Source organism: Canis aureus, chromosome 1, assembly GCF_053574225.1.
Source record: "Canis aureus isolate CA01 chromosome 1, VMU_Caureus_v.1.0, whole genome shotgun sequence".
Classification (NCBI taxonomy): Eukaryota; Metazoa; Chordata; class Mammalia; order Carnivora; family Canidae; genus Canis; species Canis aureus.
Window position 1 is genome coordinate 84,171,278 of NC_135611.1, and position 13,974 is coordinate 84,185,251.

At 40.4% G+C, this 13,974-nt stretch overlaps 1 protein-coding gene across 2 annotated transcripts in view; it reads right to left on the reverse strand.

The window, feature by feature from the left end:
• RORB (RAR related orphan receptor B) overlaps nucleotides 1-13,974 on the reverse strand; it is a 200,718-nt gene that overhangs the window by 25,056 nt on the left and 161,688 nt on the right. For both annotated transcript variants that reach the window (XM_077906831.1, XM_077906822.1), the window contains exons 5-8: nucleotides 8,988-9,109; nucleotides 7,420-7,552; nucleotides 3,848-3,955; nucleotides 2,206-2,316 (exon numbers count right to left, since the gene is read on the reverse strand). In XM_077906831.1, the coding sequence (XP_077762957.1) occupies nucleotides 2,206-2,316; nucleotides 3,848-3,955; nucleotides 7,420-7,552; nucleotides 8,988-9,109 (474 nt within the window). The remainder of the gene's footprint in view (nucleotides 1-2,205; nucleotides 2,317-3,847; nucleotides 3,956-7,419; nucleotides 7,553-8,987; nucleotides 9,110-13,974) is intronic.

A 13,974-nucleotide genomic window follows, 5' to 3' on the forward strand; every position in this document is an offset into this window, starting at 1 on the left:
TTTCGGAAAAAGGCTCATAGGTCAGCTGATTTCTGATCCATAAACAATAGGCCTACCGTATGTCTGGGGCAGTTACCTTCATGGATTGCTTAGGTTGGATATGCCATGTCCTAAGAATTTGCTGCTAGGAATTTACTGACTTACCAGAGATATTCCTAACAAAGACAGTAAATTTTGCAGCATTTTCTTTGACCGAACAGGAACCAGAATGAAGAAACTACCTCCCTCATCACAGACCCACAGGCTTAGAATGAGTCTTATATTTAACTATATTCCATGAAAACGATCAAATGCAATGAGAAAATGGAGGAAAATTATTTGGCATGTACTTGCTCTCAGAAATAACTATTTCTTGTCATTTCTCCCATTGATCTTTATGCTTCCAGGTCTGGAAACCTTTGTAGGATTCAAAACAAACAACAAAAACCACCCCCCAAATCCAACAACAACAACAAAAAAGCCTAAAGGCACAACTTGATTTTAGCCAGAGCCACAGAAGAAACGGTTAGTAGTAGCATGCCAAGTGATAATTTCCATTTTTGGTAACGTGGTTAAATAAAAACAGAAGCAAATTTAAAAATCTTCATAAAATTTAAAAATAATTAGATACAGCCTCACTGACAAAAAGTGTAGAGGCTGTGGGGCACTTGGATGGCTCAGTCGGTTAAGCATCCAACTCCTGATTTCAATGTGGACTGTGATCTCAAGGTCTTAAGATCAAGCCCCATATCAGGCTCTGTGCTGGGCATGGAGCCTGCCTAAGATTCTCTCTCTTCCTCTGCCCCTTCCCTTACCCCTGCTCTGTGTCTGTCTCTGTCTCTCTCACTCTCTCTCTCAAATGAATAGAATAGAATAGAATAGTGTAGAAACTGGTATTGGAATGACATGTTGGTATGTGCAAACACAGGTAAGATTAATTTCTTCCAGCCCTACTGAAAACTCTGTCAGGGTATAAGAAGAGATCTAGTCTCTAAGGTAAATTTTGTGGGAAGAATGTGTCTCTTGGCCATAAAAATTATTAGGAATATGTTCCAATAAAGAACTGTAAATGGCACTGGTATCCCTTTACCCAAAATCTAACTGAGCAGACAGCTGAGCGACTCTGAGTTCTCATTCTAGTTGAAGAAGGAGCCATGTATTTTTTGGGATTCTAGATATTTTTGAGCTGGCATATACTTTTAAATAGCATTTCAATTGCTGTGGTTCTACTTGATCTATAAATACCACATATTACCTTCTTTAAAAATTTTGGTATTTTTTATTGGATTTTAGAGCTAGACATGATCTTTATTTTTTTTCTAAGATTTATTTATTTATTTGAGAGAGAGAGAGAGAGAACACATGGGGGGAGGTAGGGAAAGGGCAGAGGGAGAAGGAGAGAACCTAAGTAAACTCAGAGCTGAAGGCAGAGCCCCACATGGGACTCAGTCTCAGGACCTGAAGATCATGACCTAAGCCGAATCAAGAGTCAGATGCTTAACTGCCTGAGCCACTCAGATGCTCCATGATCTTTACTATAATGAAGTCCAAACCTATTACTTTATAGATGAGGAGACTGAGTCTCTGTCTGGGGGGCAACTGTTTAAGGTCACAGAGATAAATGACGTCAGATCTCTGTGTAGGAATGTCTGCGGCCACATCAGAGATTCTTTCTTTTCCAGTCTTCAATTAGAGTAATTTTTCCCTCTGCTGTCCTCACTTCCTTTCAAAGCCTCTAATATTGCTAATTTGGGTGGAAAAGCCAACACAAGAGTTATTTAAAGAGGAGAAGGTGTACATTTTATTTACTTTTGTCTTCATGCCAGATCTTTCACTTAAATATATTTCTACTAAGTTTCACCTTGCTGGACATTTGTTTTCTGTGTCCTTTATTCTTAAAATCAAAGTAGAATTTAACCATAACTTAGGCCGTCATTCATCCTCATTAATCTGTTAAGGAAACCTTTTGTTTATCTGGATCTGGAGTGACCCTTACTACTTACCCTACTTTTGCTTGTGGGACAAAATGAGTCATTTTAATTAACTTAAGGCTACTTTCCTTTGAATTGTCCATAAATATCACAAGCTTGCTCAAGAAAATTTAAATTACTTCTGAGTATGTAGGATTGGGTAGGTGTAATACTTGTTAAAGACAGAAAAACTTTTTTTTAATTTTTTTTATTTTTTAAAAAATTTTCTTAAGGACAGGACCTCAGACCTCCTTACCTGGAGATATCAGAACAGCAGATGAGAACAAAGCAATCTCCTCCTCAGTCAGCTGCAAGGAACACAAATTCTTTGCAAAGTCAAATGCTTCATTCACTAGGTCATCGGAACCTATAAAAGAAGGCAAATTAAATGAGAATACTTGAAAGGGATGGGGCAATAGAAAGAAAAGCCCCATAATCAGAAGGGTATTCAAGGATTGGCACACGAGGCAAAGATATTTCCAAGTTCCTAATAATTACAGGATGAGGAAACTGGGCAACATCTCCATCTAGTACTGAAAGTTAACATTACCAGTGAGGGGCTGATGGGAATGGTGTGTGCCCACTGTAATACTCAACTGGGATTATATAAATTAAACCTAATCTTGTACATTTGAAATTAGTTCCAACTAAAAAAAATTTAAGTAAGTGGTTTGGGGATTCTTCAGTAGAGAGAGCATTCGGAGAAAACTGAAAACAGGATGTAAAAGGGGCCAGGGACTGTCAGTTTTCGTGGTGCTGGAACTTGGCAATGTAGAATGTCCAGAGGCCTCAAGCTGAGATGTTATAAACTCCTTTTAGAATGAAGAGGAGGTAGCTTTTGAGTTGGTAACTTCCCTGAAAATCTCACTGAGGGGCAGGCATTCATTTATTTTTACCTTCTGATGGATGCCTCGTAGGTCAGTTGCTTAGCAATTGTGAATTTTGGCAAAATAATGCTTCATCCCTACACTGATCCTTGGTAAATGTTTATTTTATGAGGCTGGAAATATACCCAAGTTGCTTGCCAAGGCTTTTCCTCCTTTCTTGAAAATCTAGCCTTGTAGATGACATGGATGTATATCAACTTTAGAAGGGAAACATTGCCAGCCAGACAGACTTGCTGTTGGCTACCCTATCAACTGACAGCACAGAAGGTGAAAGGGCACCAGCCTTCTGCGATGTCCATGGGCCAGATATGGAACAAATGGAACTGTCAATTGTTAAAACCTTTCCTGGCATCGGCCCAACTTTGCTAATGTTCTTATCTGCACTGTGTACTGATGCCTACATGTGGATGATACCCAACACTCCCAGAGACTGACCCTGTGCATGCCCACCCACAGGAATGGTCTGGGGATCATTGGGGCAGCTTGACACCCACTCTACCTGTGCTCCCAGAACTTCATGAATTAACAGGTAGAAAGTCACTGCTGTGGGTAAGAAGCAAGTGAAGGAGCTCTTCTTTTAATTAAATATCTTAACTAATGATTATGAATTTACAGAAGACACTTAAGAGATCACCCGTGGACCACCAGTGGTCTGCCTAATATACTCTGTGAGGCAGTAAGATAGAAGGGAAAATAAAAGTTGAACCTACAAAGAATAATCTAGAATGCATCTCAGCTCTTTCAGAACTGGTCTTCGTTGATTTCTGGATGAGGTATGGTTGATTTTGACAGTGTCCACTGTCCTCTCCTGCCCCTCATAATAGGATGCATAACTGGGATCTAAGATCTAAGGGGTTAGAAAAAACATTGGAGGCTCACCTAGTCCAGCCCTTATCCAATGAGATGCTAGTTCACATTCAGAAATCAAGGCATTTCACTTCCCACCTTCGATCCAAGTGGAGACACTGACCACAGCTAAGAAAATTATGTCACCATCAAAGGTAAACTCACCTAAGGCCTTGAACATCTGCATTCCTCCATATTTTCCTTCAAACAGAACAGTGTTGTTTAATGGGTTGAAGGCACGGCACATTCTCACTAAAACCACTTCCAAGCAACCTATGAATAAGAAAATAAAGAAAATATGTATATATGTGTGATAATAAAGAAGTTATTATTGTATATAGGCCAAGAGACTTTAAAAAAGCTTGAAAACACACACACACACACATACACACGCAGACACAGACGCACACGTTCAGAAATACCTCAAGAATCCTTCCCAAGTAAAAAAATAAAGCTTTCTTCAAGTTTATGTCTGGAATTAAAGATAAAATACACCTTACAGGTGGCTAAAATGGAGGGCAACAACAACATGTGTGGGAAGCATACACATTTTTCTTTTAAAAACTTTTTTATTTAAATTCAATTATTAACACATAATGTATTATTGGTTCCAGGGGTAGAGTTCAATGATTCAGCAGTCTTGTATTAACACCCAATGCTCATCACATCTTGTGCCCTCCTTAATGTCCATCACCCAGTTACTCCATCCTCCCAATGCCCCCCCTTCAGCAACCCTAAGTTCGTTTCTTATGATTAAGAGTCTCTCATGGTTTGTTTCTCTCTCTGATTTTGTCTTGAGCATACATATTTTTCTCTCTTTTTTTGACTAATATTAAAGGTAGTTTCAACTTCTGAATTCACAAGGAGCTCTGCAGCAGAAAAGTCTGTCTCTTAACTTTGTAGAAGTTTTGTTATTGGCCAAACTTGCTCCCTGCTTCAGTTTTGACAACACTCCATGTATACTTCAGCACAGGATGACTTTACATAGGGACTCCTTCATGGTGTTTCTTGGGAGCACCATTTACATCTGGTGTGTTTGAAATGAAGTTTTCTTGGGCAAATGAGTTTTGGCAAAATGCTGAATATCATGTCACTTTGGAGAGTTATAATCAGCATTCACAGATCAAAGACTGGGGGAAGTCTCCACACGAAGGAATTTGTTCAACCTTGATGCTAGCATTCCTCTGAGTTCACTGTTAGCCCAAACAGAACAGGACCCTTGTCAGCAGCCATAGGTGATGGTGGTGATTTTACTTACTATTATATCACTGGGGTCTAGAAAAGGTCCTGGCATATAGAAGGTATTATTTTATTATTTTTTAAAGATTTATTTGTTTATTTGAGTGAGAGGAAGAGGTTGTGTGACTGGGGGGAGGGGCAGAGGGAAAGAATCTTCAAGCAGACTTCCTGCTAAGGATGGGCCCACTTGGGGCTCAATCTCACAACCCATGAGATCATGACCTGAGCTAAAACCAAGAGTCAGACACTTAACTGATTGAGCCATCCAGGTGCTCCTACGTATTTATTGAATGAATCAGTTTGCTGCCTTTGTTTTGCCCTTTCAACATTTACTGATGTTCTATACTGGTGATTTGGCTACACCCATGGTGGCTCAAGGGTGTCCATGGTGCCTTTCTTATGCTGCCACTTAATATTTATGTCTGGGCCTTATTTTCTTTGATCTGCTGATTTCTCTTTGCTTTCCCTTATATGTCACCTGGCACAGGGGCTAACACATAGAAGGGGATTTATAAATCTTAATTAAAAGACAGTGCTTTTCTGACAAAAACAATAATAGGTACCGTTTATTGTGTATTTATAAGGTGGAAGGCACTTTCCTGGATCCTGACATTCCTTATTTTATTTGCTCCATACAATGCCATTTCAGGTGAGTTTTATTAGCCCTTTTTTATGGGTGAGTTATAGGAGGCCTAAGGAGACTAAGTGCCTTTTATACTAGAGTCAACATTTTTAAGCAGCCAGAGATGTTGCAAGATTATATGATGCAGTGGTTCTCCAGTGTCCATCTTTGTCACCGGTTATATCTGACACTTATAAATACAGTGAACTGGGTTCCCTTCTAGGAGATTCAGATCCGTGGGCCTCAGATGATGCCTAGAATGGTCATTAAGCTCCTCTAATGCTGCTGATGCAATTATAAGTTTGGAATTCATTATTTCTAGTCCATCTCTTTATTTTGAAAGGAGGAAACTACCATCTAGAGAGGTTCGCTCAAGGTCACATATCAAATGTGGCAGATTTTTTTTTCCTCAAAGAGTCACAAAAATATCTTCCAATCCACATGCTCTTCAAGAGCCTTAGCACTCCCCCATCAGGAAGAAGGATCCATGTCTCCTACCCTTGAGTCCAGGTGGGCCATCATGGCTGCCTTGACGAATAGGGTGGAATGGAAAATAACACTGCATGACTTTTAAAGCTAAGCTAGAAAAATGCTATGTACTTTGGCCTTGTTCTCTTGGCGTGCTAGCTTTTGAAACCTAGCAACTATGCTCTAAGAAAGTCCACGCCGTCTGTGGAGAGGCTGACATGCCTGGATAGGAACTGGGGCCTGCAGCCCCGGAGCCTTGGCTGATCTCTAGACTCCACTAACAAATACCGCCAACTCTGTGAGTGGATCCTCCCACCCTCAATCAAGCTGCCTTAGTGAACACCACATGGAGCAGAGAGACAAGCCATCCCTTGCTGAGCCCTGCTCACACTGGGGTTTTGGGAATGAAATCACTGATCACTGTCATTTGAACTAGGTTTTGGGGTCATTTGTACCCAACAATAGATAACTGATAGATCAAGGTCATGTTTGAGTCAAGGTTTGTATTGACTTTCATCATGTGGTGAAGCAGCAGCAGCAACTTATAATTATTCTGTCTTGCCCGGGTTCAGTGTATGACCAGCTTTGCCATCTATTGGCTTTGTGATATTGAATGCAGCCTTCACTTCTCTGAATCTTCCCCTCCTCCTATAAGATGGAAATAATACCTATGTCATCAGACTAAATGAGACGTCATGGGTAAACACGAACATATATGTGTGTTATCAAACACACACATGTATATATGTTATGATTATTACTATGGCCCAGGTCCATGGAGGTTAAAAAACACCAGGATGATTCTTATTTTATATTTTCAAAGAAAGGTCAAGAAGGAAAATTTGTTTGCTGTTTGAGTAATACCATCTGCAAAGTCAGTCATATACAGAGTTTCTTGAGCTACCTCCTAAGTGACTGTGTGAGTGTCAGAGAGCATGTGTGAGAGAAAGGGAGGGAAAGATTAGAACTCAGGGAGTTTCTCCGGGTGTATACTGGCTGCAGGCTATCCTCATTAAAATGATTGGAAATGACCACAGAGGCAGAGCTCTGCTAGCCTGGATTTTTTTCCCCCCAACAGAAGGCAAGTAGTGCGTTTTAGAGCTAGCTCAGCAATTCAGCCACCTTGACACGCTAATTACTTGCACTGCCTGTCAGGCTGGGTATCTCAACCTCTGCAATTAATAGCTCTACTTTCAATAAGCAAAATTGTATTTGACTTCAAAAGGGAACTGAATGAGTATCAGGGCATTTTTATTACCGGGAGTTTCCTTTGGGAGTTGGCTGATAGTGTGGGTGGTAAAAATGAACCACATATCGGAAGGGAGATTTTTCCAGAACCAACACTGACGGAAGGGTTGACGACGTCCTGGTCTAAAACAGGCCCTCCATGGATCTTCTCCTTGCTTACCTGACTTCAGAAGCAGAATTTGATCATTCTGACAGAGCTCCATGAAGCCCGTTATCCGCTTTGCGAACTCGACCACATACTGGATGGCGTGAGTGATCTGGATGGCACATTGCTGCCATAGTGCTTCCCTGGACTTCAAGAGAGAAAACACAGAATGTATACAGAGCAAGGAACATCTTGGAAAGTCAGTGAAATAATCAGTTTCCCTATCAGTGCTTCTCTTAGGGCCCAAGGCCGGAATTTACCCAATTCCTTTAAAAGAGGTAGACAATATTTTCCAACATATTGTTCTGACATGTTTGAACCTTGATATGCCACAGTTGTCAATGTGCTGAGACTAGAATAATGAAAACATTGTAATAATATGTAAGGATAGATATTTAGAGTCTCTTTACTCTTTATCCCAAACAAACTTTGTCCATTTTGTGAAAACAAACTCTTGCATCGAGGAAGAGTGATTTTGTTCCCAGGCTTCTAGATGCTTATTTTCATGTGCACCTAACACTAAACTTGTACGATTTTTGCATTGTATCCAGAACTTATGGAGATGACTTTTTGGTATAAAAAGAATTTTACAAGGTAAAGTCTTCAAGTCAAATCACTCTCTGAAGTAATTTAAAATCTCAGAAATGTCTCTTGATCCTTAGGTTATTTTCTTTGGAATGGGAAGCATAAATCCATGTGTATGAATTCTGCCTTTTACTGACCATCATAATATCTATGCTTTTGTCTCCTTATTTATATAGAAGTGGTAAGATTTAATTATTCCATTGGAGAAAAATCAGTATGTTGTAATCATATATTTATTAATTTATATATCTTTTAAGATTTTATTTTAAAGTAATCTCTACACCTGATGTGGGACTCGAACTCATGATTTCAAGATCAAGAGTTGCATGCTCTACTGATTGACTAAGCCGGATGCCCCTCATATATTTAGATATAGACACATTTATGTTTTTTATTTAAAATTTCATTTGCTAGTAGTTCTTATAATTGTGGCTCTCAATCCCAAACGAAAGTAATATGACTATATAACAGCAAATTCTCTTAAAAACTTCTTTAATGGACACAAAGTAATAATAAAAATAATAATAATGAGATATCTTTTTTCTCTTTGGTCCTTTTTAACATGTAGGGCAAGAAAAAACATTTAAGATGCTTTACTGCATATCTTTGTAGCACAAATTTGCAACTATTATTACTGCTATAATTTCTCAACTGTTTCTCTTCCTTGGCTGGCCCCAGGAAGCCACCATGAAAAATCCTAAAGTCATTTGATGTGGGCACAGGCTCCCTGGTCCCTCAAATAGGGCACTGTTTTTTAATTGGGGTGGTTTTGCCTCCCAGGGAACATTTGGCAATATCTGATTGTCACAACAGTGTACAAGAGGTTGCTACTGGCATCTCATGGGGAGATACTAGGAATGATGCTAAGCATCCTACAGTGTACGGGACAGTCCCCACACAAAGAATTATCCAGCCCCAAATGTCAGTAACACTGAGGTTTGAGAAAGCCAGAAATAGAGAAATCCCAGGGAAAACATTTTCCTGCTTTCCCAAAGTACCTTGCTTTGATACGCTTTAATTTCTTCATAGGTGTGTGTCTGCCATGCCAGCTGGTGTAGCTCCTCCATGGTGTACTGACATGTCTCCAGATGGGACTTAATGATGTTCTGTGCAATTCGATCTGTGAGAAGGAATATCAGTTTGAGGGGTTGTGAATAAATTCTCACTCTGCAAAGACACTAGCTGCGAATGTTTACTACAGGAATCCCTTCGGAGACACTCCAATTGCATGAGTGTCTTTAACACTACTATCTATTTATCTATTATCTATCTATCTATCTATCTATCCCCTATTGTCTTTTTATTTTATTTTATTTTATTTTATTTTTATTTATTTATGATAGTCACAGAGAGAGAGAGAGAGAGAGAGAGAGAGGCAGAGACACAGACAGAGGGAGAAGCAGGCTCCATGCACCAGGAGCCCAATGTGGGATTCGATCCCGGGTCTCCAGGATCGTGCCCTGGGCCAAAGGCAGGCGCCAAACCGCTGCGCCACCCAGGGATCCCCCCCTATTGTCTTTTTTAAAAAAATATTTTATTTACTTATTTGAGACAGAGTGGGAGAGAGAGCACAAGTGGGGGGTGGGGTGGGCAGAGGGAGAGGGAGAAGTAGATTCCTGCTGAGCAGGGAGCCAGACTCCGGTGAGATCTCAGGACTCCAAGATCACGACCTGAGTGGAAGGTAGATACTTAATCAACTGAGCCACCCATATGCCCTTCAATTTTAAGTCTTTTAATCAAAATTTACCACCTTTTCCTCCCCCTTGAGTCAGAAACCTGAGGCCTTAAAAGTTGTAAAGTGTTCAAATGATTGTTTTTAAAATAAATACTAATGACAATATTTCCTGCTTTTCAGCCTAGAAGTCCACTAACAGTCTTGACATTTATAACCCAAAGACTTTAAAGTATTTTGAAAATCACTAGAGTCCCACTGTTTATCCCAGAAAAAGGGAATTTAAATATAACTTCAATGGCTTATATTTTTAAAGAGAAGATAAAACAATCTAAAAAGATAAATTTTCTATAAAGGAAAGAGAAGAGAGTAGAAGGCCAGAGGCTAGACACTCTGATATTTTTGTAGATTGGACTTTGGAACCATATCTTATATGACAAATAATGGGAGAGGGGATATAAATGAAATAGTATTGACTCATGAGGTGATAATTATTGAAGTTGGGTCATGGTGACCATTATATTCTCCTTTCTAATTTCTTATAAGATGAAATTTTTCTTTAAAAATGTTAAAGATGAGAAAATGATTACATTCATAAAAAAGTAGGAACAAACAAAGTCAGTCTTTTGGGCCATTCATCTCAAATGAGTTGTATTTGGCAATGTTTCTTAAAACTGAACATTCTGGTTTTGGAAGTATAGAAGTTGAACCAGACACAACAGCTCTCCTTAAAAACCTGCAACGGGTCCCCTACAGTTAGACAGAGCTGGTAGGAGGTTTCCTTCAAATCCCCTCTGCTTTTTGAGCATATCAAGAGCGTGAGATCTTGGGAACCAAAGTACACAGGAATTCTAATATGGGCAGGATGAGTAGAATGAAGAAGACCAAATTTTCTGCCTGATAACTATTCTTGGCTCATACAGAAATAGAATTTTTCTAGTGTTTCAGGTTATGCCATTTCAAATGCAATTTCTGTTCTTTCTAAATAGACATATTTCATTCCTTCAGGATAACTCCCAAAGCAGTGTTGAGATAACTTTTTCTTTTTTTATTTTTTTAAAATATTTTCTTTATTTGAGAGAGAGAGAGAGAGAGTATAAGCAGGGGGAGGGGTAGAAGGAGAGGGAGAAGCAGGCTCTCCACTGAGCAGAGAGCACGATGTGGGGCTCAAACCCAGGACCTTGAGGTCATGACCTGAGTGGAAGGCAGATGCTTAACCAACTGAGCCTCCTAGGCACCCCAAGGTACCTTCTTTTTACCTTGCTAAGCTTCTGGTATATGTGGCATAAAGTATGTTGAGTTTTGGTGATGTAGGGAATAAAAACATGTAAGCTTGTGCCTCTAATGAGCTTTCCAAATAAAAAATCTTATATAGCCCATTGCCTGGTATATCAGAAACACTGAATAAATGGTAGCCACAATGATCATTATTAGGATGTACTATAGAATTTCTCATTAGAGAAGCAATGGGATGACTCCAATTGACACAAAACAGAGATGTTTAATTTTGGAATCAGTGCTACTGGAGGAAGATATTTCAATATTTATTAGGGTTTTCAATCAGAACCATTAAGTGCTAGATACAGAAGATCCTACAGAATGCTAAATTATGATTATAGGATGTATTGGATTCAGCATTGAGCTGAATGAATTTCTAGACTTTCATTGCTTATCATTCTAAAATCTCTTCTTAAAAAAATCCTATATTCAAAATTTTATTGAATATCCTCCTATGTTGTAAAAAAAGAGGACAGGAATTACTTTATACATCATATTAAAATAGATTGGTATGTCATGGTTCATCATTTTTCAATTTCACTTGGGCAGTCTAATTACTTAGAATCTCAAAAAAAAAAAAAAACCCATATCTATTCCTCAGTAAGTATATAATGAAAACATAAGATTTCTGTGGCTTTCTAGCTTTCAAACCTTTATCTTCTTGGTGTAGTCTGTTTTCATCTTCAAAGATATGCTGATTTGTCAGTAATTTACAGGCTTCAGGGTTTATAAGCAAAACTACAACTGCCACTCAAAATTGTATGAAAAACTCTTTATCTATTCCTTTATGACATCTCCTGGGGGCTACTGGCCAAAATTCAAAAAATCTCTAGCCTTCTGACACCAAAGTTTGGGGTCCTATGGGGTACAAGGAGAAGTTGGGCATAATAAATACATGGACAGGTTAAGCAAAATTGGAAGTAAAATCCACACACATGCTTTAGGACTCAGCTCAGACATGCACTCCCTGTGAAGATTTCCCTGCTTCCCTGTGTCCTCAGGTAGAGGGATAAGTTTCTGTTATACTTGATTCTCATCTGACTGGGTCTTTATTCCACTCACACTTGCATTGTGGTTATTTGTGTGGATTTGTTTGTCCCATATCCTTCAAGATCATGTGTGCTTTTCAAGAACTGGGTTGCCAAGCCCAGCATAATGCCTTCACATACTCATTCAGCAAACATTTTTAAAAAATGATTATATACCAGGTTAAGTTACAGATTTTTTAAAAAAGGACATTGTCTTTTTTTAAGGGTCTTACAATATCATGTATCATATATCATATCATATATCTTATAATGCTGTAATAAATGCCCTTGAGTTATTGTGGGAGCCCAAAGAACAATGTATCTAACTCAGTCTAGGGGAAGCAGAAAAATAAGATGCCTGTTGGTCTGGTCTGAGTGGGGGTTTGGCACATGGAAAAGACACAGGCATGGATAGAAAGCTAGTTAGGAGCTAGATAATTTCTGCTGTTTATAATCCTTACCTTTTACAACCAATTTCCCTTTTACTGAGGGAAAGAGTGAGTGACTCTAGACCCATTTTTATAGAGCTAGCAAATGGTGATTTGAAATCAGATCTGTCTTTTCTGGCAAGAACTCTGTAGTGCTTGCAGCAGAGAGCTTGAGAGAGATGGGAGAAATGAGCCCGGGGAAGGAAACTGGCACCTAGGACCCAACAGCTGAGTAAGCCAGGCTGAGGAAGATGGATGTTATCTTTAGGAAACTGGGAGCTGGGACACCTGGGTGGCTCAGTGGTTGAGCATCTGCCTTCGGCTCAGGTCGTGATCCTGGGATCGAGTCCTGCTGCTTCTCCCTCTGCCTAGGTGTCTGCCTCTGTGTGTGTGTCTCTCCTGAATAAATAAATAAAATCTAAAAAAAAAAAAAAAAAAGAAAAAGAAAAAGAAAAGGAAAGTGGGAGGTAGTGGGAGCTGTGAAGCAGGAGGGTGATATGGTCAGGTTTCTGTTTTACAAAGGTGATCTTAGCCAAGACAAAGAAGATGAAGTGGCATGAGGGAGTACTGGAGATTAATCAGGCTGTGGTGAGAAGTCATGCAAGAGACGAGCCTCCGGATTCAGGACAGTTCTGAACCAGGATACGCAGGACTAGCAGGTGGCAGTGAGAGAGAGAGCCGCATTCACCAACGTTGAGTTAGGACAGGTAATATTGAAAATGTCCATCCACCCACCCTTTCTTCCATTTTCTGCTTTGTTTCACAAAGGATTTGAGAAAGCGTGTCCTGTCCTGTGTCAGACGATCTTCAAGCCTAAGCGCTCACAAGGGCTTGGTGGTCACACATGGAGCGCTGCCTACTATTTCCCACACCCCGTGGCGAGAAATAAAAGGCAAATCTCTGTTCGATGTAAGGGTTATTATGAATATCAAGGCCCGGGAAGGCACGGGGGTGCCGCGGTCCCCCGGAGCCAGAGCCGGCTGCAAACCCGCCCAGGCCCCCGCAAGGCTCAGGTCCCTAAAGCACGGGGTAAAGCGAGCCTCGGTCCCCTGGGAGCAGGGCCTGAGGCCGCCTTCTGTCCCCTGGAAAGATGCTCGGCCGTCAGAGGAGATGGTTTCCCGGGACTGAGAGGCTGCGGTTGTGAAAAGGGGAGAAAGGATTTGAGAGGAAGGGACAAAGGGAGCCACAAAGAATACAGTATGCAAAGTTCCTGCTAGAAGCCAAAGGAACTTGCAAGAGTCCTTGCCTGGAAAAATAGAAAAGGTAATAATAGTAAACGCGGCCCTCTCCAGGGAGCGACCACATGAGAAGTCCGGACAAAGAGACTGAGCTCAAAGAGCGGAGGATATGGAATCTTTCTGGGCAATCGCACACCCTTCATCCGTTTCCCGGACTTGGGTTGCAGACGCTGGTCAGAGCCTAGTTTTCCTCGGATTCCTTCACCAGCTTGGGCTGCGGAGTGCGCATGTTAAAGGGGGAGGGCGCCCCACTGTTCTGGGGTAAGGGTTTCTGGGGAGTATGGCCCAGATGACTGCCAAAGGGGATAGTCTCCCACCTGCAGAGGCAGTGAATGTCCATG